The sequence below is a fragment of the Triticum dicoccoides genome, chromosome 3B (assembly GCF_002162155.2).
Source record: "Triticum dicoccoides isolate Atlit2015 ecotype Zavitan chromosome 3B, WEW_v2.0, whole genome shotgun sequence".
Taxonomy (NCBI): domain Eukaryota; kingdom Viridiplantae; phylum Streptophyta; class Magnoliopsida; order Poales; family Poaceae; genus Triticum; species Triticum dicoccoides.
The window spans coordinates 168063318-168090430 of NC_041385.1; the positions used below are offsets into that span (position 1 = coordinate 168063318).

A 27113-nucleotide genomic window follows, 5' to 3' on the forward strand; every position below is an offset into this window, starting at 1 on the left:
CTAGGTCAACCCACCACAAGATACCTCGGCAAGGAAGACGGAGAGGGGGAAGAAAGCAGGGAGAGAGCGACCGGAATCGCAGTTCCAGACGAAGAATCCTCCAAGGAAATTAGTAGCGGGGGCACCTGGATGTCCTAGGGGAGGGGAACAGAGCAGGAACAGAGGAACGGACCCGCCCCTCGTCCATAAGTGTGAAGTGACCATTTCATGCCACAGAAGCAAGTCATTTTCGAGATGGAAATCACAAAGCGCCACTGCATTTTCCTAGCACTATAAAATTAAGACACATATTTGATGATATGCATTTATCATAGTAGGTCACGTTTTCTTTCATTCATATACATCCATGATGGTTTTATGACAAATACAAGATAGTTATACATGTGATGTCATAAATGTGTTTCATGACAATAATCACTTTTTCATGATGAAAGTGTGCACTTCCCTGACAGAAAATTGTGTGTCATCAAAATGTGGCGTCAAGGGTAACCGACAGGTGGCAGCCATCTTACCGGGCCGCCCTTAAAGTATCAGATGCAGATTCCAGACCCAATACCCAATAACGACGTCGAGCATTCATGATCCTCCATGCGGCGTCTTCACTAAATATCGAAGGACCACTTCCACTAGATGAAACTATTTTGGAGACACTTGAACCTTGCGCACATGCAGACACTTAACATGATAATCTAGTCTAGATGCACAAAATACAACAAAGAGGCAATCATGGAACCAGAGCCATAAAGTGTTTGGTCTACAAGTTTAGCATCCTCATTTAGGTCGAGATGACAATTGTACTACAGTGGAGTGTGTAGGCTTTTTGCCTTGTCCATCTCGAACTTCTTCAACATGTGGCATGTGGCGGCCGCTGGATGCATCACTTGACGCGCTTCCAGGCCACAAAAGCAACCTTAGTTATTTTTTAGAAGATCTTAGTGCATCTCCAACAGACGCCCAATATCAGCGCCGCGCTCAAAAAATCGCAAGTTTAGCGCGCGCGGAGTTAAAAATAACACTCTAGCGGACGCTGCATAATAGATCACGCTCTAAAAAGTGTTCAGCGTGCCGGATGAAACTGGACTCGAAGCTGTATATTTGGGGCGTGAGCTCGAGCGCGCTGAACTTCCCACGCACGTTGGAAAAGTGTCCCGTGCGCCCTTGGCCGTCGGCCTCCTCGCGTGCGCCTGTCGCCAGCCTCCTCGCGTACGCCCGATGTTGGCCTCCTCGCGTGCGCCTGCCGCCAGCCTCCTCGCGTGCGCGCGCCAGCACGCCAGCCGGCCACGAGTGGCAGGGCGCGGGCACGGTCACGGCAGGGTGGCCGGCCACGGGAGGTGTGGCGCGGGCGCGGCCATGGCGGCGGCTGGGTAAGCAGGTCACGGCCACGGCCACGGGCGGCGGGGCGCGACCGCGGCCACGACCACGGGCGGCGGGACGAGCAGGCCGCGGCCACGGAGGCGTCGAGGTGAGCAGGCCATGGCCACGGTGGGGCGAGCAGGAGAGGAGCGCGGCCACGGCCACGGTAGCGAGCAGGCCACGGGCGGCGGCGCGTGGTCATGACCATGGCGGCGAGCATGCCACAGGAGGCGAGCTGGGTACGGGCGCGTGTAATTAATTTGGGCGTCTTCGCCGCCCGTGGCCATGACCATGGCGGCGAGCTGGGTACGGTCGCGTGTAATTAATTTGGGCGTCTACTGGAGATGTAGCTTGGCAGTATATTTTTGGTCATCTGCTAGAGATGTTCAGTTATCTAGCGTGCTAAAATGATATTTTGGCGCTGTAAATTGTTTTAAGCGCGCGGCTTCGTAGGGCGTCTGTTAGAGATGCTCTTAGAGCATCTTCAACAGGCGCCTAACGCACGGCGCGCTAAAATTTGGTTTGCGGCGCGCCCATCGCCAGGTTTGACACGGCGCACAGCGCTGGCTCCAGCAGCCGCGCTAAAATGCAGCGCGCACGCAGCTCCAGCAGTGCGCTAAAATGCAGCGCGCGCGATCAGCCGCGCATCCACATTTATTGCATTTTATCTCACAACACATCCACAAAACAAAGGCATGGCATAGAATTTTTAAATCACAAACATAATTCAACCAAGTTTAAAATGAATAGTTCGATTTATTACAACTCATCAAACAAATAGTATTTTCATGAGAAATACAATAAATAGTTCAACAATACAACATAAACGCACAAATCATGATGCTCTTTGGCGGCCATTCCAAGCCCGCCACTCCTCAATGAGATCCTTCTTGAGTTCATTATGCGCTGCCGGACATTGAATGGCATGATAGGAGGCAACAAAATGGGCCACCCTTTCAGCCCTCCGCCGCACTCGCACGGGATGTCCCAAGAGCTCATAGTGAGAGTAGTCTACATCTTAGTCACGCTCATTCTCGATGATCATGTTCTGCATGATCACACAAGCATGCATTATGTACCAAAGCATTTTCGGATCCCAAAATCTAGTCGGTCCTCTCACAATAGCAAATTGGGCTTGCAAAATCCCAAAAGCTCTCTCCACATCTTTTCTAGCCGCCGCTTGAGCATTGTGGAAATCAAGATATTTCTTACCTTCCGGTTTTTTCACCGGCTTCACAAATGTTTGCCATTTTGGGTAGATGTCATCCGCAAGATAGTAGCCATGGTTGTATGTACGACCATTAGCTACAAACTGCACCGGTGGCAGTTCATCATTTGCAATCTTACTCATCGGTGGTGACCGGTTGACAACGTTGATGTAATTCAAAGATCCAGGTATTCCAAAAAAGCATGTCAAATCCAAGTCTCTTGACCGCCCACCGCTTCAAGGATTATAGTGGAACCCTTTTTTGTCCGTGGAATTGGCCATGCCATGCCTTTGGAATTCTTCCAACTCCAATGCATGCAATCTATTGAGCCAAGCATACCTGGAAACCCGCAAGCTTTGTTCATCTTCAATAGCCTTGCGACGTCTTCTTCATTGGGAGTTCTCAAGTACTCCGGACCAAACACTTGCACAATTCCAACTGCGAAGCGCTTGACACACATGATGGCTTGGCTCTCACCCATGGCCAAGCGATTATCAACTAGATCAGCGGGGATACCGCATGCCAACATACGCAAAGCGGTTGTCACCTTCTAAAAGGTGCTATGCCTGAGCTCTCCGGCTGCATTCCTCCTCTGCTGAAAAACCCGGTCATGGCTCGCTAATTTCTTTGCAATGCGCTGAATAACTCGGTGCTCATCCTAAACCGGCGATGAAAGTACGACTCTGGGTATGTGGGATTCTCCACAAAATAGTGCCTCATCAATCTGTTGTGGGCATCAATCATATCCCTCCAAATTTTTTGCCGACCCATAACCGAACCACCATGCTTCGGTTTTTTATTGATGTGCATAGCTAGGATCATTACAAGATCCTCCTCCTTTTCCATATAAAATTCTTCTTCGGAAGAATCATATGACGAACTCATATAAAATGTTCAAAACTAGGCTATAAACAACATGCACCAAATTTCATGCAAAAATGTGAAAGTTGGAAGCAATACATACCTTGCGGGCCTTTTGTCGAACACCTTGCGGGCGCCAAGCGGCGGTGGGCGGACGGACGCTGTTCGTCGGAGACTGCCCCGCGCGACGGGAGGCATTGACTAGAGAGAGAGGGAGGAAGTCGCGGCCGCGCGGGAAAGACCGGGGAAGTGCCGGAACGGGCGCCGGAAAAATGGGGTGGCGCGGGCGGCGGCGGCGGCGGCGCGGTTGGATGGGTAGGTGGAGTTGCGCGCGAGCGCTCGAGAGTCAAGCGCGCGGGAGCGGGCGCAACAAATAAACGTCGCGCGATGGCGTTTCCGCTCGCGCGCTGAATTACATATGCCGCGTGTGCGGTTTTTGCCCGTCCGCTGGAGCGCCGAGAACGGTAGAGCGCGCTAAAACCACTACTTTTTCCGCGCGGCGCGTTTATAGCGCGGCTGTTGGAGATGCTCTTAGTTATTAGTTGCTCTCTTGAAAAGGAGAAGAAGTCGCCTTGCTTGACGTGAAGAAGAAAATGATCCGGTCCACCGGTCCACCAACGCTTCTTTTTAGACAATCCAGCCTAGTAGCTTTTTTTGGGGGAAGGCTTTACGGCTAGCTTTATTAACTTTTTAAATAATGCTTACATCATCCGCAAGTAAATCTAAAATAAAGCCAGGTGGGGCGTCCAACCACAAAGACGGTGGATCATCCCGACCATGCTGAGCTAGTGTATGAGCTACCGTGTTTGATTCTCTGTTACAAAATTCAAAAAGAACCTTCCTGAAATTTGTGCATATTTGCCGACATTCATCCAGTATAGGGTCAGCCACCATAGAATGACCAGTATTGTTCGCCATTGCATCCACAATTGTGATGTTATCCGCCTGGGCGACGATGGAGTTTGCTCCCACCGACCGAGCTAGCTTCAAACCCTTAAGAAGAGCTGCCGCCTCCGCTGATTCAACGTCACCGACATGCTCCAATTTCACCGTGGAGGCCGTAATAAAGAAACCAGCGCCGTCACGGATAACTGCACCACATGATCCAGAGTAACTGTCTTCTATGAAAAAAGCATCTGTATTCGGAACTAGCTGGCCAAACAAAGGTCTCTTCCAAATATTAGTCCTTGTGTTAACTGCCTTTTGTGTTGCTGCTCGAACAACGTTTAGGGCAACAGCTCGTATCCGGCCTAGTAGCTACACGGCGGGGAAAAAGCATCAGGCAAGACGGACGGTGCACTGGCTATGAGCATTATATAGGTTTTGCGCGATTTAGGAGAGGCGAAGCCATCATATCCTGGGCCTAGCAGGCCCATCTCCCTTCCGCAATGCATTTTGGCTTGAGCAACAAAAAAAAAACTCCACCGGTAAATCAAAAAACTCATCGTCGATCAGATGGCGATGCCGCAGAAGAGGCGCCGCCGCCGGAGGAGTCCTCTTCAGGAAGGAGTGTCCCGCCGGCGCCCTGGTGAAGATGGCGCATCGTTGTCTGGATCCCTTGTCGATTCGGATAGCAGCAGCAGCCGTTTGGACGGAGGCTCTCCGCCGCCCGGACTCCCCGACGAGCCTGTTACATCCTCAACAGAGTCAAGGTACCATGAAATCATCGCCTCGCGCCTCGCCCAGTTGCAATTACCAGTCGGCGACGACGGCTCGGATATGGCCGGTTTCTCAAATCTCCCTCCCATTGAAATCCTCGAAGTCCTTGCTCGTAAATCTTTCCACGATGACTATTCGCGAGCTGCTCTGCTAGAATGCCAATGCCAGAAGTTCTTGAACGAGACCCAGGGACGAAATACAGATTCTGGAGAATCTGATTCGGCCATTGTTGATACGGGTTCCACTTACACTGAACCCGGCGATGTTATCACGGAGGTGGAACACATGAGAGACTGTGAACTACTAGGGGCTGCCATGGATGAAATTGACACTTGGACCAAACTGGACCAAGAGCAGGCCAACAAGCTCCATCTCAAGTATGCACTCTATCGCATCAAAGCTTGCCTGGTTAGTTATATTAGTCCCATATATCGATGCTCCTATCTGTTCATTAATCTATCATACATTACATGGAAAATTATGCCCACTCTCTTATGTGCCTACTCCATCCATCTGTGTAGCTGTTGAAAGGAAAGCCGGTTGACGAGCTGGATGATGATGTTGCATTGGAACGCAAGTACCCTCCAGAGCTTATCGTGAAGAACAAGTACTTTTTTCACTATGAGGATGACCTCTTTGGTTGGTATTTTGATGCCGAACTCTGTTACAAAGCGTCCTTGAGCGACTACCAGCGGCTAGTCCTTTTAAATGACGTAAGTGTTGTCGTATTCGCTGCATTTATTTCTGTAATGCATCTACATTTAATCTGTACCCATGCACTCAGTAACCAGTTTCTTATTGATTTTCCCTTTGAATGGACAATAGCAAAAAAAAAATACTTAATAAGAATGTGACTTCTTGTGGCATGCCGACTGTTAAGTGAGTAACCACTCAGTGTAAGTGGCATTAGTTTCTTGGAGAAACTCAACACCTAAATTAAGAAAAGAGCAGCATTTGGAGATTAAGCAAATATTAGAATATGGGTGCTTGCAATAAGTTGTGGTAAAATATGATAATACATGCAATCTACAACAAAAGAAAAGCGAGACCTTTTTTTAGCGGGGTTTTCAATTAAAAAACAAACAGAGATTAATTTTTAATTGTTATTTGGATGGAACAAGTCCTAAAACCTCAATTGGGTATTCATGCTATAGGCTGCTCCAAGAATACAACTACTATCCTGTTTTTGTATGCATATACAAAGTTTGCCCGTTTTTGCAAGTCCCCATATATTTTTGACATGTTCGAGTACTATGTGTTATTTAGGTCTTCTTGAACTGCATAAGTACTCTATAATCAATACTCATAGGAGCATCCCGTTCACTTATGTCCAGTGCTTGTTATTCTCAGGGCAGCTGTACCATGTTGTTTTATTTGGGTGCAGGGTGATGAGTATTCGAGTTGGAGAAGATACCAAACATTTTATAGCACCCCTGAAGCTGATAGAGATTATCTCAGCTACTGGGAAACAATTGCGAAGGAACTTAAAGTATGCCTTCTGCAATAATCAGCTAGTTCAAGATTAGAACTTTGATCAGTATTTTTGTTTTCTTGGACTAACAACGTTTGTTCTTGACAGTGGCTTGAGCAGTATCTGCTGACAAACGAGTCTTCTATCGAGGTATGCATATTTGACCTCTCAAAACCATGGAATCGCAAAAAATCTCTATATAAATATTGCAGCACCACAATAACTTTTCTGTTCTATTATTTAGTGGGCGCATAAACATTCAAAGGCTACGTTCCAAGCAATTAGGATCGCTTCTAAGTTTCCCTGCATGACCCTGAAACTTGCAGCTGTTGGTTTACATGTATGATTCCTCTGTCCTTTGCTCAGTCAGATGTTCGGCCCTAGTTATAGTTGTGTCTAACAATTGCATCCTTTCGATTCAATTCAGGAGTATATATGGAATGCGCGCATACATCTCATGTTTGTGAAAGATCTTGATGGTATCTTGTATAATATTTGGAGGCGGCTCAATGCGGATCATCAGGTCAGCGCTACACGTCAGCCTTTTCAAAACTCAACATTGTTATTTTCACTGATGATTGTGTTTTGTGAATACTTGCTCTCTACTTATGCTTGGCGATGTTGTTTATTTTCCCCTGGACAATGTTCAGCTGCGTTTCAGAGATGCTCTCAAGCAAGTTTATGAGGCTAACTTGTTTCCAGCACACGACCGCAGTATGAAGTATGAGCTGGAGTATGGCGATTCCAAAATGGACCTAGTAGTAGGTTCTTTGTTCAACAGACATTTTATATGTGCTTTCTTTTGTTATAAATCAGCACATCTTTTACAATTCAAATTGATTTGGTCTTCTTTCTTTGTAGTTTGTTAAGTGCACGACGGGCCTTAGTGACGGTGTAAGTATAGTATGGTGTTGTCTTAGCATCCATTGGTCCCTGTTATATTCTCGTGTGTGATTTCTTTCTTTCATGTCCCTAGGTTCCAGAAGATAGAGCCCGTGAGCTGATTAAACAGGAAATTCGCTGGACGGTATGTTGGGTAGATATTGTCAAACAACATTGTATCCACTTGCAGTTTTGTATGTAATATATAGCTTACTCTTTCCATTTTCAGCGTGAGTCGTCAGGAACGTATGAGCGGTACGCCAGGAAGAAGCTCAAGATTGCAGAACTGATAGGATTAATTCCCAAGGACAAGATAGCAACTGCGTAGTTGCGTTTGTTAAGATAGCAGATGTGTAGTTGTGTTGGTAATGTCTTGGCGCTGGTTCCATAAAGACCCCAGGCTGCATTATTCCTAGCAACGCCTGTTAGGTACCTTATGTATGGAAAAAAAATCAGATCTTGAATTGACTAGCTATTGTATGGAAGAAATTCATCTTGAATTGAATAGTTGTGTCTTGCATTTACTACGTGCGTACCTAGAGCAAATTGTTCAAATGCCATCATGAAATGAAAAAATCCAATTGATGGAAAATCCTCATTGAGACTGCGAAATTCAGGAACGCTCGCGACATGGTTTAATTTAGGAACTCCGGTTCATCTTGCCGCAGAAGAAAGCATCCTTAACAAACAAACCAATCGCTTATCCCCCATTTCTCTGTAGGACCGAATCCAAATGATTTTAAAATGAGAAAAAAAAATCAAAACTATATATAGAATGTGTCGTTTCTGTTTGAGCAAAATGGGAAACCCTACCGCGTCGCTGTTGCCCACCCTTGCTTGCCGTTGCCCCCGGCCATGCCGCAGTGACGCCGGCCCGGCCTTTGAAGGTGGTGGGGAGATCTCGCGGTGGACGCGGATAAGCCAGTGGTCGAGGCAGGCATGCTGCTGAGGCCCTTCATGGCGGCTGTTCGACGTGGCAAGCGAGGAGTAAATAGCAAAAGACTACCGCATTATAGGCTATGTCTAAAAAAATATCACTTTTCTTAATCTTTCAAAAAGCTACCACAAATTTGGTTGGCTGTTCTAGAAAACCCTAATTGCAATTTGATTAAATTTTAATCATGCTTATGGCAGCTGGGTCCCATCCATAAGTGAATCGTTTGTTTGACTGCTAGTTTGACTGTTCATTTACACATGGGGCCCACATGTCAACATGTCATTAAAATTACCAATGATAAAAAAGGAAATTCAGAAATTCCCCATCTCACCTCCGCACATCAGTCGGCTGGCTGCTGGGGGCGGCATGCAGCACTAGCGGCGGCCAGCGCTAGAGCGCATGTCTCGAGGCGTTGCTCGACGACGGCGGCCATGTCCACCACGGAGAGCGCCATAAACGAGCTCGGATGCGTGCTATGGCCGCCGCTAAACACGGCCGGCGCAGAGGGACTCGATTGTTTTTTTTCAAATTAACAGCGGCCCGATTGCTTTTTTGCAGAACTTGCAGGGACCGATTGCCTTATTTTAGGGACCGACATGTGGCTCCTGGTGTCATAACGGTCAACTAACAGTCCAATATAATGGTGACCTGTCATAAACACGATTAGTATTTAACACTTCAGCAACTAGTTTTTTTTTAAAACAGCCAACCAAATTTGTGGTAGCTTTTTAGAAGATTAAGAGAAGTGGTAATTTTTTGTAGACATAGCATGTAAGAGCAAGTACAATAGAGTGACATAAGCAGGCTATAAGAAATAGAATAATATATCTTTACTTAGTTGGAAGAGGGAGAAGAGGAGAGAGAAGAGAAGCGGCCTCTTAGTTAGTAGTCGGCTGCAACACGAGACGCAAGATGCTTTGTGAGGATGTAAGATGGGCCAACTATTGATAAACTAGTACATATTTAGAACTTACTATTGTACATGCGGCAAGGCTGGGTATCGTGTGCATGTGTGGGACTGCGACGGTTATGCCGCCGCGAGCATCGTAGCTTCTCGGACATCATGACCGAGGATCTACCTACCGCAAGCTTTCAAAGAGGTACAGCCTTGGCATCATCGCTGATGGGACTACCAAGAGGGAGTGGGTTCACTAACAGGTGGGCCCCATGCTATATGAGACTCATGTGTCAGTAACTCAACGGTAGAACAATCCACATCAAGGGATCCTCATCCGGGGGTTGTTGTGAGAGGAGTTAACATATCGCATGTATTCTGTTTATATTGTGAAATAAATCCAGGAATAAATGCGAGCACATGTAATCCATAGGCGGGGGAACTCAGATTATTGTGGTTTGTTTCGTACTTTGTCTATCTCGAGTTACTTGTCGCATAAATGAATACATCTAAGGCCAACTCCACCGCGCGACCCCAAACGGACGTCTGTTTTGTCCGGACTCTGTCTGTTTGGGTAGGGCAATGGGGTCGTGTCCGGGCAGTTTCCGGGATGCGGTGGCCGTGCGCCCAGCGCGCGGACGCATCCCGGCCGCATCTTGTCCGCGTGCACATTTCTTTGCAAGTCCTTAACTTTTTTTCATCATTCATTTTTGGTACATGACAATACATCATCACATTTTGACTAGTAAAGCAAGGCCAAAGAAAACAAGAACCACAAGAATACATTTAAGAAGATACCCAACTTCCATAACTGCTCCCTTGAATTAGGTTAGGGCCTTCTCGATGCACTCATTGTTGATCTGTGGAGGAGGCTCGACGTTGCACCCTCCTTTCTTCTTCAAGCCAGAAGTCGATGTTGCTTCCTCGCACGTAGTATCGTGCCTAGCCTTTAATCTAGCAACAAGTGCACTTGTCTCATCTACAACCTCTAGGCTAGCTAAAAGTGCACGAACATGTATTAAATTTCGCTCTATCAATATATCGATGTACTCTTCTTCCCAATACCAAAACTTGCCTCCATTCTACACAATAAAAATTGAAGTTAGCACAACTAGTCTAATCCGAGAGCACAAACCGAAGCTAAAAAGAGCACATACCCCATCATTTAAGCACTTGATGAACACCCATCCGGGATGTTCCGGCGTTGTAGACACATGGCGCACGACCATCCTTGGGCAGTGGTCGCATTTAATGAGGGGCAACGGTGCGCCGACGAGCTTTTGGGCAAGCACCGAGCCCGGTCGGCCGCCATTCGCGCATCTGCCGGCGGGCACCGACGGTGCAGATCCGAGCGGCTAGAGGACGAGCCACTGCCTGCATGTGGCCTTGCGGCCCTGCCAGGGCCTTCCGGCGAGGTGCCCGGCCAGTCCATGGCGCGACCCGGCCTCCCACAGCCGGGCGAGCTCAAGACCGACCGGATCCGCCCCAAATTCGGCCGGCGGGTGCGCAAACCAGGTGGTCGTGGTTGGGTAGCTCGGCGGCGCCAAGAGGAAGGGGTTGGGCGAGCGCGCGTCCAAATTGCACGGCTGCAATGCAGCGGCGGAGGCGGCGGCGAGGAAAAGAGCGGGGAAAATGAAGAAAATAGCGTGCTACAGCAAAATAGCGCCGACCTCAATTGTGAAATAGGGGCTGGGCATATTAACTGTGAAATGCCTTTTCGCAAGCACAAGCTGATTTTGGGGCTGTGGAGAGGGATGGCACCGTTGAAATCCAGTATTCAGTTTTTTTTTTTTTTTTACTTTTGATCTGCTTTTTGCTTAGTTTTCAGTTTAATTTCATTTAGAATTTGGCATTCACTATATTTTCCTTTAGTCAATTTCAAGTTAGTTTTATTTCTTTAGTTATATTTTTCTTATTTTCAATTATTCAATCACTTTCATTTTTCTCATTTAGTTTTTTCTATCATTTAACTTAATTTTCTTCAGTTAGTCGGTTCAGTATCCCGTTCTTTAGTCTGTTGGTCTGCTAGTCTTCAGTTTCTATTAATATTTCACCCTTTTTCATGTCTTCTCATTAAGTTATTTTCTCATCAGTTTTTCACATGTCTTTCATTTAGTCACTGGTCGTTTGTTCTCGGTTCTTAAGCTTGCATCATTCTTCGTTTGCTTACTGTTTTTCAATAGCTTTCTTTTATTAATGATGTTAGGTAACTTTCAGTTTTTAATCATTGAGAAAAATCAGTACTCAGTTTTTTACTTCAGTATTTGTTATCATTATCTTGATATTGATCATTCTTTTTATGTTAGATAACTAAATTTTAGTCAGTCCAAGTGTGAGTCTAGAGTTTAGTCCCTCGGTCTCTGACCATTCATTCCATCATTACTCAGTTTGTCATTATTGAAAAAATCATTACTCAGTTTTTAGTCTCTAATTCAGTTTCTTATATAGTTCATTTTCTGTTTAATTTATTTCATTCAGTTTTCAGTCAGTCTATGAACATGTGGGTTTCGTTCTTAGTATCAGTCTCCATGTTTTCAGTTTTGTATCAATTTTCAGTAAGGTTTTTTTAAACAGGGAGTGGCATGATTTGCATACTTCTTCAGTCCCATTCCTCATAGGTCTTTGTCATTAGTATTTGATTAGTGTTTTATCAGTTTGTAGTTCCTCATTCTTTCAGTTTTTCAGTTTTTCCAATTCCCTAAGGATCTCATTATTTTTTATGTTTTCTCTGGTTCTCATTTTCATCAGTTTTCTCTTCTTTATTTTCCCTTCCTTTTGTTCATTCTCTCTTTCTTAGTCTTGGTTTCTAGTTTCAATCTTCATTTCTTCTTATGTAGTCTCTCTTTAGTTTTCCAGTCTTGTTTAGTCTGTCTTCAGATTCTCTTCCTATTCTCTTATTTTGATCTTGCAGTCAGTACCTAAAGGCACAATTTTGTTCAGTAAGTCCCTCCTCATTCGCTTAGTTTTTGTTGTTTTTCACTCTCTACTTCTTGGTTCTTCTTAGGCATCTCATATTTATGTGTCATGTGCAGCAGCAAGTGGCTCTTCTTAGGCACCTCATATTTTCTGTGCCAATCTCAGTTTTGGGAAATAGTGTCTATCTATCTATTTATTAGTTTCCCATGTGCGAAATGGCACTTTTTCAATGGATATTTGGTCATTTTGTTCTCACTGGAGCACATGTGTTCATTTTCCATAGACCAGAGGGGAGATCAGTGGGCATTTGCTCATTCTGTTCTCAATGGAACATTAAGAAACACATGCCGCTTCACACATCTTTTCCTTGTTCAGTCAAGTGTTGTTTTCATTTAGCAAATCATTTTTTCTCCAGGATCTTGTTTGGAAAATAACGATTTTATATTTAGTGTACTGACCCATGAATTCAACGGGATCAATGCGTTTTGAAGTTCACGCTGAGAAAGAAATAACCAATCCCCTTTTCTTGGGAGGCCCACATGTATTCATGGATTTCTAAGGGATTGGAGGATTTGTTCTCCTCGGCTACGTACACATTATGTATTGTGGTTCTAGCCACCAGGGAGGCTATTTTGTATGATCTTTTAGAGGTGATGCAAAGGGCATTGTGCCACCCTTTTGCGCTTTTGCTTGACTCTTACAAATATGTCTTCGATGCTAAGCCACCTATACGTGTGTTCCATGTTAATTTGTACTCCATTTTTCTTGCCTCTTATCTCTCTTATGATTTTTCTCCTATTTTCTTGCAACATCTCTTCTATGTATGCAGAAAACCCCCCAAGAAAATTGTTTCTTAGATCAACATCCCTAGGAATGGACTACTATTTGATAGTGGGTGGACTAGGCTACACAAAAGCAGAACACCATGCTTATGTCGATGGTTGAACTTGCTTAAGTCTGGATAGAACAAGTTCGTGCTCAAATTAACATCAAGATATAGAGGGATGTACTCATCATGATTCTACCTTGTCGGCTGGTGCAACCGAATTTAATCCATTTCGACCTGCTCTAGTTAACCTTTTTTGTCTGGGATCACATTATGGTGGATGCTAATGGTGGTTAATGGTATTTGTGTATGCCATTGTCAAAATGTATGTACTCCTGTGAGAGTTCTTTCTTATATGTTCTGTGTTATTCTTAGTCTACTTACTGTTTTGGAAAATTATCAGAGAACGATGTCCAACTAGTTGATAAGTTGTCTTTCAGTTTTATTTTTCTACTGTCTTTCTGTTTTGTATTTCAGTTTGTTTAGCCCTTCAGTCTTCAGTTGTCACTTTTCTGCTATGTACAGTCTTCAGTTTCACTTTTCAGTTTGCTCCTTGTTTTGACACAAAATAAAGAACTACTGTAGATTGGAAAGGGGTAGGAAGAAAGGCCAGGAAAGGCTAACTTGTGCAGCGTGTGAGCGTTAATTAATGTTAGTCAGCCCACTATGAACCAAACGGAGGAACGAGGCTCTGGTGCAGGTCCGACCCATGCCGTTCCACTTCGTGACAAGAACCAAACACACCCTAAGTTTAGGCTGGCGCACGAAGATCCAGGATGAGTGAGCAGGGGGAAGGGAAGCGGAATTCGACCTGAAACCATCGTGAAAATAGATGCTTTTTGGGGCTGAGTCTGGACTAAGTGATCAGCAGGACACGTGTCAAACCACGATTGGAAGGAAAAAAATGGCCTAAAACAAATAGAAAAACAGACGACTGATGATTAGGCACTCCAGTGGCCGGATAGTAATTAACGCTCACACGGTGGTGACTAACATTCATTCATCGGCCAGCCAGTGCATACAAACGGACAGAATCAAACGAAATACATTATTATTTTTCTAGACAGAAGGCTCTCGTCCGGCCTTGTTGCTACTCAATCAACAAGGAACAGGAAATAACTTGGATGATACAAGGCCAAAAGATGACCAAATGGAGCGGAAGGCACATTATTGGAATGAAGCTTTCCACGTACGTACAGCATCGACACTTGCCTTTCTTCTTCAGCAGAAACCGCATAGGCACTTGCCTTTCTCGCAGCCGCCGGGGCCTGGGAAGAGCTTCATGCATTCAGCATTGCACAGCTCGTCTGTGCAGGGCTTGTCGAGCTCAATGTAGGTCGTTGAACAAAAATCCGGCCGCGCCCTGCTGCCCGACGACGGTCCCTTGACCGAGACCCCTGCAGCTGCAGGTCGTCGTCGACGGAAAGAAGATTCATCAGGCAGAATAAATTGACCGAGAGTGATATGCAGCGAAGCGAACCGGCCGTGATTCAAGAATCAAGAGACGAGCACAAGGGACGCAGCCGCGTCTTGTCTCACCGTGGGTGACGAGCGCGCCGGCCGTGCAGACGAGCAGCAACATCGCGGCGGCGCGCACCGAGCCCATCGCTCTTCTCCCCCGCCTGAAGTTGGAGCTGCGCTTCGAGTCTTCAAGAATAGCACGCACTGGTTGTTGGCTAGCTCGGGGCGACGTACGTACGGGATGGATGGATGAGACGAAACAGACCAGCTGAAGCATGGCTGCACTTATAGAAGGGCGAGCGATGAAGGCAACGGTGGCAATGCATCAGTCAGGCGCACGATGGATGGGGGCAGGCGAACATGGCGTCTGGCGTGGAGGGCCGGCGGCTTTACTCCGCGTTAGACCAATGTCTGCCCCATTTTCAGCATGCTCTCCAACGGAAAATCCTATATGCCGCTCGTTGCGTCAAACTGCCACGGAGCAGCGACGCAACCGGCCGGCCCGTTTAACCGTTCCTGCGCTCCCGGTTTTGGGAACCTTCTAGAGGTTTCCAGCTGGTTTTTTCGGGTTTTGGGAACCTTCTAGAAGGTTCCTGAACCGGTTTTTTATTTTTCTTTCTTTTTCTATTTCTGTTTCGTTTTTCTTTTCTTTTTTTCTTTTTTGTTTTTCAAGATAATGTTTTCTTTTTCAAAAAAAATGTTCGCATTTTTTTGAAAATGTTCGCGCTTTTACAAAAATGTTTAGAATTTGAAAACAATTCGTGTTTTCAAATTTTGTTCACAAATTCAAAAACTGTATGCATGTTTAAAAAAATCTGTTCACAAATGTTTCTTTTCTTTTTTTAGTTTCTGTTTCTTTTCTTGATGTTTTTTTTTAATTTCAAAACTTTGCAAAATTTGTTCACAAATTTAAGAAAAATTTTCGTTTTCAATTTTTGTTCGTGAGTTTCAATAAATGTTCCTATTTTTTGAATAAAAAAGCATTCACAAAATGTTTTGGAATTTCAAAAAGTGTTCCATCTTTCCAAATTTGTTCACAAATTTATAAAATGTTCATGTTTTCAAATTTTGTTCACAAATTGAAAAATGTTCGTAAATTCCATAAATTTGTTTGGGAGTTTGAAAAAGTGTTCCTGCTCCAAAATTTGTTCGAAAATTTTAAAAAAATTCATATTTACAAGTTTTGTTCGGAGTTTTGAAAAATGTTCCGTTTCCGAATTTTTTTGTAATTTTAAAAAATGTTCGTTTTTCAAATTTTGTTCTGCAGTTTCAGAAAATGTTCGTGTGAAAAAGTTGTTCGTGTTTCCAAATTTTGTTTGGAAATTTGAAAAATTGTTCCTGTTCAATTTTTTTGGGAGTTTAAAAAATATTTCCATTCTAAAAAATATGTTCGCATCTCCAAAATTCATTTGTGTGTTGAAAAATGTTTGAGTTTTCTCAGAATTTGTGAAAAAAATAATGTTCGCGTTTGATAAAATATTCACGTTTTCTTTTCAAGAAAACCGTTTTGTGTTCGAATTTTTTAAAGATGTTCGGATCGGCGTTTTAGTTTTCTTAAGATTTTGCAATGGTCTGTGGTAAACAAAGCTAGCTAGCTCAACTGGTTCGAGGCGCACGCTCTTAAACAACAGGTCTGGTGTTCGATTCCTGGCAACGCACCTTTTTTATTTCCAGCATGAGCTACTGTTCGCTAGAGAGATGGGCTGGCCCAGTCTATCGATCCCCTATGCGATCGCTCGACTGCTTGACGCAGAGCGTCACATAGGAGCTCCCCTCTCCAACGCCACACCGCGGTCCAGCATGAGCTACTGTTCGCTAGAGAGATGGGCTGGCCCAGTCTATCGATCCCCTATGCGATCGCTCGACTGCTTGACGCAGAGCGTCACATAGGAGCTCCCCTCTCCAACGGCACACCGCGGTGGGAGATCCAGAACCGACACGTGCGCTTTGCACCGGCCTCGGCGTTTTAATCCTGCCCATTAGCTCTTTCCGGTTTTGGAACTGGCTTTTATTATTACTACTGCGATTTATTTTTCAGCTTTTTTATATTTTTTGTTCTTTTCATTGCCTCTTTCATTTTTGCGTCTTCGTTTATTTTTATTTTTATATAAATTTCCTTTTTCCCTTCTTCTTGAGTTCGAGTATTTTTTTGAAACCATGAATATTTTTCAGTTCCCGATTAAATAATTAAAATCTAAATTTGTGAACAGTTTTTTCAAATTCACGAACATTGTTTGACACTGTGTATTTTTTAAACCTCTGAAAATATATATTTTTAAATCTAGGAACATTTTCTGAAATTGGGAAAAAAATTTGAACTCACCAATATTTTTATTTTTGACAAACATTTATGAAATGCATGAACTGTTTTACATGAACGTATTTTAAATCAGGGAACTTTTTTGAATCAATGAACTTTTTATGTAATCCCGGAGCATATTTTTAAATTTTTTGAACATTTAAAAAAACTCATGAACCTTTTTAAATTTGCGAACATTTGTTCAATTTCACAAACATTTTTTGGAAAATACGAATATTTTTTCAAAATTTTCGTCAAATGATAAATATTTTTTATTTCCTGAACATGTTTCCAAAATCATGAACAGTTTTTAATATGTTAACATTTTCTTAAACCAGGAAACTTTTTTAGAATACTCAAATATTTTATGATTTCTTGATCTTTTTTAAAAGTTTTAAAATTTTCTAAATTTCAGATTCTTTTTTTAAACCCCACGCAAAAAAAGGAGAAAACAGAAAAGAAACAATAACAATAAAAATGAATGAATAAAAACTGGGGCCCCATACATGGGCAGGCCCACCAAATAGGCGCTGGCTCTTCCTCCCGAAATTTCCTATTTGCTGCTCGTTGCATCAAACTGCCGGCGCTTCGCACAGGCGAGCCACCAGCAGCGACGCAACGGGCCGGCCCGCTTAACGGTTCCAGGGTTCCCGGTTTTGGGAACCTTCTAGAGGTTTCCGGCTGATTTTTTCGGGTTTTGGGAACCTTCTAGAAGGTTCCTGAATCGGTTTTTTATTTTCCTTTCTTTTTCTATTTATTTTTCGTTTTTACTTTCTTTTTTTCTTTTTTTTTCAAGTTTATGTTTTCTTTTTCAAAAAAATGTTGGCATTTTTTGGAAAATGTTCGCACTTTTACAAAAATGTTCAAAACTTGAAAACAATTCGTGTTTTCAAATTTTGTTCACAAATTCAAAAACTGTATGCATTTTTCAAAAATTGTTCGGAATTTTCAAAAAAAATTGTGTTTTGACAAAATTGTTACGAATGTTTTTGTTCAAACTTTGGACAACTTTTAAAAAAATGTTCGGGATTTCAAAAAATGTTTCAGTTTCAAAAATTGTTCGCAATTTTAAAAAAAGTTCGGTATATTCAATACTTTGTTCGGTTCTAAAAAAGGTGTTCGAATTTTTCTGTTCAGGTTTCAAAAAACATTTCGTTCTTTTCAAAAAATGTACAAAATTTTGTTTGTGTTTCCAAAATTTGTTCGGAGTTTCAAATTTTGTTCGTGATATTTATAAAATGTTCACATTTCCAAATTTGTTCATATTTTAAAAAAATTGGGATTTCACATTTGTTCCCATTTTTCAAAAATTGTTCGTGTTTTTTAAAATTTGTTTGTGTTTTCAAAAAATTGTTCGCAGATTCAATAAATGGTCAGCTTTTCAACTTTTTGTTCAAAAATTTCAAAAAATGTTCCTGTTCTTAAAATTGTTCATGTATTCAAAAAATTTGTTTGGAGTTTCAAAATTTGTTCGCGTTGTTTCACAAATGTTCAAACTTTGAAACATTACTTACCTTAAAATTGTTCATAATTTTCAAGATTTGTTAAATCAAAAAGTGTTGTGTTTTGTCACTGTTGTTATTCTTAGATATTAGCGTTGTAAATCGGACAATTGGAAACTTGGAATCATTAGCACGCATGGAAACTGAATTAAGCAATGCATAGCTTTTTCAATTTTTTTTGTTCACATATTCAGAAAATGTTTCTGTCTCCGTTTTTCTTCTTCAGGAATTCAAGAAATGTTGATACTTTTTCAAAATATGCATTAAAAAACGTTCACCCCAGTAACTAATTCAGATTCGCTACAATAGCTAATTTTCTACAGTATTGGTTCCAGGTCGCTGCAGGATGCCGTTTCTGTTTTACATTTATGACTAGTTCTTTAAGTTGTGCACTGCGTTATTTGACAGCAGTAGTGGTTAGTCGGAGTGGCTACTAGTGCGTGCTAGTACGCAGCTGGTCTCAGGTTCGATTCCTGGGTCACGCGTGCTTCATTATTCTCCTGTATTTTTGCATCCTGCGGTAGAACTCCATGGGCCGGTCCAGTCGGGTCCCTCTGCACGCCGCCAATTTGCCGCAAAGCGCGGCGTATATCCCCTTCCTCCCTGCCCGCTGCGGAGAAAAAGCTTGAGCTGCTTACATGGACCGGCCATGACTTGGCCCATTAAGACTATGATTTGTTTTTTTTTCTGTTTCGCTAAAAAAAGGTAGAGATTATTTTTCAAGGTTTTATAAAATGTTTTCAAAAATTGATTCTAAGAATTAAGCATATGGCGGAAAATTAAATGAAACGTATAAATTATATAGTACAGTATATAATAAAGATTCTTCCCATGAAACAGATTACGCGTAACACGACATGACATGACACGACAAGAGAGAGCCAAGATGGGATTGGCCCCCCTGCGACGAAGTATGTTGATAAGGGATCGACACGGGACGAGACTCACGTAGTTGGTCGTGCCCTCCGCGGATTATCTCCCTTCTTACATGGGAGGGAAAGGACTCGATGACGCTCCAAGATCAGCGCCCCAATGCCAACCGAACCCAAGATCAAAGGGTTGCATCGCGTCACCGCCGGAGTAGCCAGCACTGGAGATGATGCTTGCTGCATCGTGGCTACCAGAGTAGCCACTACAAACAAGAGCAACGAGGTCCCCTCCGGACCTCACCATGTCAATCTAGCTCTCCTGTGTAGGCGGTGACTGATATACCGCCGGAGATCCCATGTCCATGTTGCCAGTCATGTATGGAGCCGGTAGCTGTCCGTGAAGTTTGGCGATGCGATCGCCGATGCCCTTGAGGAGCATTTCCACCTTCCAGCCCACGCTGGTGATCGAGCTCCTCAATGTTAAGGCCGATGAGGCCAGGGAGGTTGCCACACATGGCCATGTGTAGGAGGGTCTTGATCTCACGGTCCCGGCACTCGCGCCCGAAATTGCGGAGCTGGTCCCGGAGCTTATCGATGCTCTGGTGGAGAAAGCCATCCTGGTTCATCATCTTCTTATACTGCTCTAGCTCCGGCATGTTCTTGAAAATTTTCAGGATTTTCACCGCCCCGACGTGGGATGGGAACCCCTCCGGCACCATCTCGCCCTTGCCGTACACCAGCACGCAGGCCCTACCGTCACACGGGATGGCCAACTCGCTGGCCTTCTTCATCATGCCTCTGCGGCGCTTCTTGAAGGTACCACGCAGGGTTGAGTCATTGGGGATGTACTGGAGGGTCACCTTCTTGCGAGCCATTGCCGACCGACCTCCAGCAAGCAAGCATGCAACACAAAGATAAAACCAGCAAAGGGAAGTTGCTGGCTTTGGTGAGTTGAAAACATGGGAGGAGAGGTGGTTTTATAGTGGAGGACCGGCCAGGATGAGGAGGTTGCAGGGTGCCAAGAAATGTTGATATGGTAAGAGATTACTGTTACAGATATGGATGGGATCGCATGATTTAGTGCTTGTTAACGTGATCGAATAGCTAGCACATCTTCAACCCCGGTCTTAATTGTGCCAATCTGTTCTTTCGCATCCACTTAAAACTTTTAACTGTAATTACACGCGCATAACATAGGAGGTGCTAGCTAATAGCTTGATGAACACATCATCACACCATGGATTTTTGTTCTGATTAACACAGAGATGCTTGTAAGGGACTTCCCTACGTACATTTACAACTTCAAGTATATATGCCGATAAGTTGATGCATGATCACATTACAAATCTTCTTTTTCACAGAATTGCTCAGAGCTAATCAAAATGTTCGACAAGGAAATACTACACCATTTTCCGTTATAAGAAATTCAATATAAATGTTGACCCCATGATCATCAAGATTCAAGATCCATTATCAGAACCATATATAGTCAGTATGTATAGAAGTTCAGAAGGCATGTAACCTTGTGTTATCGTAATAAACTAGATAAGCTATAGAAGTATTCTCTCTCAAGTGTCAAGGTGATGCATCTTTATTAATAAGATGTGCTTGTTTTAGCTGATATTACCAAATTAATTTTGTAGTTTAATTTGATCCAAAGTTGGTTGCTTATTCAACTGTGTATGTCGCCCCATTGTCAATCCATTTATTTGTAACCATGTTAAGAAAATATTGACAATATTGCATGTGAATTATCCCATAAATGCAGGGATAAAGTAAAATTACTAATTTGCAAAAATATACACTCTATTAAACCGATTGATCATGCATGTGTTGTGTGACTAAAGTTCTGCCAAACTTTCCAATATGTGAATTAAATGTGGTTCCATATACCCAGGGTTGGCAACAGTTGCTCGATGATCTCATAGAACGGTACTTGTACTCACCAACACGTTCAAACAAAATATGCAAGCAGGTTCATACTAAAATGCTTAGACTTGCATAGTCCATGGCCAGTAGCTACACACTCCCTCCCTGGTATACATGCATGCCACAGGGAAATTAATTTATTAGTGCCAAAGCTCCTAAGAGGAACTCTAGCAAATTTCTTAAAACTTGCGAGCAATTCCTTAGCAGGAATTGACCGTGCCGTGGTGCGGTTAGGGTCAGGCCCTGATGAGGTCATCAAACTTTGTATTTGTGATGGTAGCGAGGCTACGTAAGTAATATACGTAATTTCTTGCAAAAAAGGCACATTTCAAAAACTTAAAAAATCTAGAACAAGTTTGCAAAGTCAGACTCTGTAAAACTACAACTTTCATATTTTTCTTGGCGCCCCCCTCCCAATCACGCCACCACACTCTCTCATCCCTCCGGCTGAGCGAGCTTGCCACAAGACCCGTCGCGCCCGAATAGACCGTGTATGAAGCTCCTATGCCTCAAGTGCGATCTTTTGTAAGACGGTAGGGTGCTAAAAAATTGTGGCAGGCCACAAGTAAGGAAAAGAAGCCTACACTAGACCAAGAGAGTGTGGTTATGCCTAACAAGTGGTGTCGAAAGGTGTGATTTTCATCGGAATATGCCCTTAATCATGGATGGTTTGACTTATGAAAATATTATTATAAATATTAATTATTAAAACATTGGGCTCCAACGTACATAATAATACCCTCGCTAAGTCCATCCAATCTCCTTCACCTCCCCATGGCGTGTACTCCCAGCGCCCCCTCCGTCTTCACCTCGTGTCATGTTCTCCAAACATCTACGGTTTATATCCTCTCCAACAAGATCCCCATTCCCCTCCGCCCCAAACCCCCCAACCCCCGTCGTCTCCCTGTTGATCCCATCTCTTCTTCTGCACCGCATCACCTTCCTCTAACACCATCCCCGATGGTGATCTCCTTGTGGCACACGCCAACTCATGTGGCCTCCCCGACTAGTGCTGCCATCCCGGGGTTATACTGTTGGGTCTCCTGATACGTCTCTAACATATCTATAATTTATGAATTATTCATGCCATGTTTAAAACAATTTTATATGTTTTTGGTATGATTTGATTAGAACTAACCCGGATTGACGCTGTTTTTAGCAGATTTAACATGATGTCGTTTTTTGTGCAGAAATAGAAGTTCTCAGAATGGGCTGAAAATTTACGGTGTTTTTTATGGATCAAAGAGACCGCTGAAGCACTGGAGCTAGGCCAGGAAGTGGCTGAGGGATCCATAAGCCTAGGCCCCCCGAGCTTGTTGGCCCTTTGGGCACCCCCTCCGGCGTGAGACCGACGCAAAAAATTCTTCTAAATACCCCTAACATCTCTCTTCCTCTTTCTCCCGCTTAAAAGTTGGAGGTCGAGCTGCGTTTCAAGCACGCTGCAACCGCTTGAAGATGGATGAGACGCGGACTTATAGAAGGGTGGCATCAGAAGTGGGATGAAGGCAATGGTGCGGGGCAGGGGCACATGGCAAGGGAGATGATAAATACCGCATCTTTATTCCGCGTCAATACCCTGCCTGGCCATATTCACCACTCTCCAATTGTGCGATCGCACCCGCGCGCGCACCGCAGTGAGAGAGAGCCGACACATAGGTGTGAACCGACCACACGTTTACTCCCTTCCTGATTATCGCCATTAGAGGCCTCTGATCGAGCTTTTCTACCATCAAGCAAGCACGGGGAACCGGATATCATGCGTACCGGTGCTGGTTTGTGCGTCCATCCATTCAGTAGATTGTGTGTCTCTCCGTCCCAAAATAAGTGTCTCAATCTTAGTACAACTTTGTACTAAAGTTAGTACAAAACTGAGACACTTATTTTGGGACAGGGGGAGTAATTGTTACCGCTTTGCATTTTTTTTGTTAGGGGACCTTAAGCCAAAAAAATGCTTTTGGAGGCCTCCATTTGCAATTTTCAAAATTCATCAAGATTCATATTTTTAAGTTTCAAAAAACTCTGAAAAAATACAGATATATAGTGAGGCGTAGCACACGTCTATGCAAATTTTCAGGATGAAATACGTTGGAATGAGGGCTGTGAAAAAAAATCCGTGGCTTTTTAGCACATGATACTATTCATTCTCAAAGTCCATGAATTTGTCTTTTTTGTACATGCCGCATTTCAACGTATTTCATTATGTACTTTTGCACACATACACATCACATCCTAGTCTACTTGTACAATTTTGTCAGATTTCTTTTAATACTAAACAGTTCAATTTTTGATTTTTTTCAGACATTTCGGCCTCCATGGAGGCCGAGCTCCAAAACGCCCTACTCACCTTAACCTCCAAATCAATACTAGTATTATTGTTTAATAAAATGTTGTGAAAAATAAGTTCAAAAAATAGGAGGTATACATCAGAAGATAAAAAAATATGTTCAGGTATGTATATAGAAATGTTCATCGTGTATTTGAACGATATTCATATGTACAAGAAAATGTATTTATGTATTTCACAAAAAATGTATTTCTGTATTATATTTTTATGTGTTTTTTAAAAGTTCATAGACTTCAAGAAGTTGTTCATAAAGTGTAAACATACGTTCATATACCATAAGGAAAATGTTCCTGTCTACAAAAGTCAAAAACACATAAATCAAGAAAAAGAAGTAAAAAAATGAAACAGAAAAATGGATAAAGAAAAATAACGAATAAGCATTACATGAAAAACAAAAGAAAAGAGAAGAAAATAAAGTAAAAGAAAGGACCAACTAAAACTAGTTTTAAAGAAAAACATGTATGCCAGATAGGAGCTCTTTTGTTTAGGCAAACACACCGCACTTTATTAATTCGCCAAAAAGGTAAAATTTGCGAACTTTTTCAAACACCGGAACATTTTCTCAATTCGTGAACTTTTAGAAATTGTTGATTTTTTTTCCAATTTTTGAACACTTTTCAAAGTTAAAAACATTTTTCAAGTTTTTTGACTTCTTTTAAATTGATGAACATTTTTGACAAACGATAACTGGTTTTCCTGAACGAGCGAGGAGAGTACCGTCCGAGAAAAATATATATGAAAAAACTAACAAGCAGCGACCGAGAGACTACTATTTGGGCTGTGGCCTATGAGCAAGCATTGCGAGCACCAGCTCGATCGCGGTGCCTGAAGCGCCAGATAGGAGCTCTCATAGAATTCACTATCTCAAGATGCATCCTATTGCTAGGACACCTGGGACTTAGATGCTCTGTTATGGACAAGTCCCTTAGCAGAATTCAACCTGAGCGAAGTTCGTAGCGTGTAGCACGTTGTTTCACCTTCATGGTTATCTATCCATAACGTCCCAAAGATGGGCTCACATACCTTTTCTTAGATTCGGGCCCACAAACCTTTAATCATTGAAAGAAGGGAGAGAAATAAGGATGCACACTATATTTTGCTCGCTCCACGATCTACGACACACCTGGGCGCCATGTGTGACTTGGAAAGCCGTCTCTGGACGTTTGTAACAATGTAAACCTTATATAACTATCATCGGGTGTGAGCTCTAAAAAATAAATCTAAAGCCCATTAGCCCTATATAAAGAAAGAAGAGACTTGCGTGATTGCCCCATACGAAGAAATCAAAATACAAAAGAAATCAGGAGAGAGAACATATAGGCTCGTGCCATACTTCAAATCTCCTATTTGAGAACTGAAATTCCATATTGGCTTTTCTATCATACTTTGTGGGTAAACTATTTGTTGTTGGAGAATGCTTGCTTCATGTTGTGGTCATGCATGTCGATTTCGGCTACATTTCAATGGTACTTACTGCCTATGTTACCGTCGAGCCCACCATCGCTGACATCACATTTTGCATCTCCAACACATATTGTCGTGTTGTCCTAGCTCCAGAGAGGTTGTCGTTATTGCATACCGAAGATGTCTCTGTCCTATGGCGAAGCCGTTAAGTCTACACCGGATAATAAGAATTTAATGGAGCATTGTTTTTTGTTTTTTATTTTCCATAGGAAACCATAAGTTTTAGTTTGATGGGATTTTATGATTTTTTTGGTTTTTAAGGAAGCAACCAACAAACATTTGGGAAGATGATATGAGCTTATCATCATCATCATCATCATCATCATCATCATCATCATCATCATCGTTATTACTATTATTATTATTTGTCATTGGATTCTTTTTTTGTTTTGCAGAACACTGGACTCTTTTTTACGGGTTGTCGCTGGACTCATTATAAGATGGGGATGGTCGTACATACAAGTTGATGGTTGAAATAGAGTTGTTATGTAAATTGGATGGTTAGGATAATTCTAATGACGTGGATAACATATTATTTGATTAAAAAGAGCCTCATATTACATATACATAAAAAAGATTCTGCCCATGGAACAGATGAAGGCGTGAACAGAACACGACATGACATAACAAGAGAGGGCCAAGGCAGGATTGGCCCCTTGCGACAAAGTAAACGAACATATAAGAGATGCATGTGTCGATAAGCAACCGACACGAGATGAGACTCACGTAGCTGGTCGTGCACTATGTGGATCATCTCCCTCCTACATGGGAAGGAACAGACTCGAAGACGCTCCAAGATCGGTGCCCCACTGCCAACCGAACCCCAGATCAAAGGGTTGCATCATATCACCGTCGGAGTAGCCGACGCTGGAGCTGGTGCTTGTAGCCTCATGGCTACCAAAGTAGCCACTACAGACAAGAGCACTGAGGTCCCCTCCAGACCTCACCATGTCAAGCCAGCCCTCCTGCGTAGGCGGCGCCTGATTTATCGCCGGAGACCCCATGTCCATGCTGTCGATCATGTGTGGAGCCGGAGGCTGTCCGTGGAGTTTCGTGATGCGATCGCCGATGCCGTTGAGGAGCATTTCCACCTTCCAGCCAACGCTGGTGAGCTCCTCAATGTTGAGGCTGACGAGGTCGGGGAGGTTGCCGCACATGGCCTTGAGCAGGAGGGTTCTGATCTCCTGCTCCCGAAACTCATGACCGAACTTGTGTACCTGGTCCCGGAGCTTGTCGATGCGCTGACGGAGAAAGCCCTCCTGGTTCATCATCTTCTTGCACTGCTCCAGCTCTGGCATTTTCTTGAAGATGTTCAAGATTTTCACGGCCCCATCATGGGATGGGAACACCTCCGGTGTCGTCTCGCCTTCGCCATACACCAGCACGCAGGCCCTGACGTCACACAGGATGGCTAGCTCGCTGGCCTTCTTCATAAGGCCCCTACGACGCTTCTTGAAGGTACCACGTCGGGTCGAGACATTGGGGATGTACTGGAGGGTTACCTTCTTGCGAGCCATTGCCGGCCGGCCTCGAGCAAGCAAGCAGGTAACAAAGGATAAAACCGGCAAAGGGAAATTGCTGGCGTTGGTGAGTTGAAAACATGGAAGAGGAGTGGTTTTATAGTGGAGGATTGGCCAGGATGAGCAGGCTACAAGATGCCGTGAAATGGTGATATGGTAAGAGATTATTGTTACAGATATGGATGAGATTGCATGATTTAGTGCTTGTTAACGTGATCGAATAGCTAGCACATCTTCAACCCCGACATTAATTGTGCCCATCTGTTCTTTGGTGTCGACTTAAAAACGTTTAACTTTACACATTCATAACATAGGAGGTGCTAGCTAATAGCTTGATGAATACATACAGATTTTCTTTGATTACCACAGAATGCTCGGGAGGGACTTCCCTACGTACATTTACAACTTTAAGTATATACGTCCATAAGTTGATGCATGATCACACTACAAATCCTCTTTTCATAGAAATGCTCAGAACAAATCAACATGAAAATGTTCGATACAAAAGACTACCCCATTTTCCATTATAAGAACTTCAATATAAATGTTGACCTCATGATCAACAAGATTCAAGATCCATTATAAGAACCATACATAGAAGTTCAAAAAGGCATGTAACTTTGTGTTGTCGTAATAAACTGGATAAGCTATAGGAGTATTCTCTCAAGAGTCAAGAGGCAATGCATATTTATTAACATGATATGCTTGTTTTAGTTG

General features: G+C 43.2%; 2 protein-coding genes and 1 pseudogene across 2 annotated transcripts; 1 reads left to right on the forward strand and 2 right to left on the reverse strand.

Annotated features, from left to right (window-relative positions):
• Positions 1-4026: 4026 nt before the first annotated feature.
• On the forward strand, positions 4027-7943 carry LOC119281060. The gene is made up of 10 exons (XM_037561701.1): positions 4027-5489; positions 5603-5794; positions 6466-6570; positions 6661-6702; positions 6797-6892; positions 6980-7075; positions 7203-7313; positions 7414-7446; positions 7529-7579; positions 7664-7943. Exons 1-10 carry the CDS (start codon positions 4878-4880, stop codon positions 7760-7762), a joined length of 1437 nt encoding a protein of 478 aa, XP_037417598.1. The 5' UTR covers positions 4027-4877; the 3' UTR covers positions 7763-7943.
• An 11311-nt stretch (positions 7944-19254) lies between these two features.
• Positions 19255-20014, reverse strand: LOC119279437 (annotated as a pseudogene).
• A 5623-nt stretch (positions 20015-25637) lies between these two features.
• On the reverse strand, positions 25638-26393 carry LOC119279438 (agamous-like MADS-box protein AGL80). The gene has a single exon (XM_037560671.1). The coding sequence runs from the start codon at positions 26391-26393 to the stop codon at positions 25638-25640; it is 756 nt and encodes a 251-aa protein (XP_037416568.1).
• Positions 26394-27113: the final 720 nt, after the last annotated feature.

Coding starts and splice junctions, on each gene's coding strand:
- LOC119281060 (XM_037561701.1), top strand. CDS start 4,878: ATGGCGATGCCGCAGAAGAGGCGCCGCCGCCGGAGGAGTCCTCTTCAG. Junction 5,795..6,465: donor GGCTAGTCCTTTTAAATGAC/GTAAGTGTTGTC, acceptor ATTTGGGTGCAG/GGTGATGAGTATTCGAGTTG. Junction 7,314..7,413: donor ATTCCAAAATGGACCTAGTA/GTAGGTTCTTTG, acceptor CTTTCTTTGTAG/TTTGTTAAGTGCACGACGGG.
- LOC119279438 (XM_037560671.1), bottom strand. CDS start 26,393: ATGGCTCGCAAGAAGGTAACCCTCCAGTACATCCCCAATGTCTCGACC.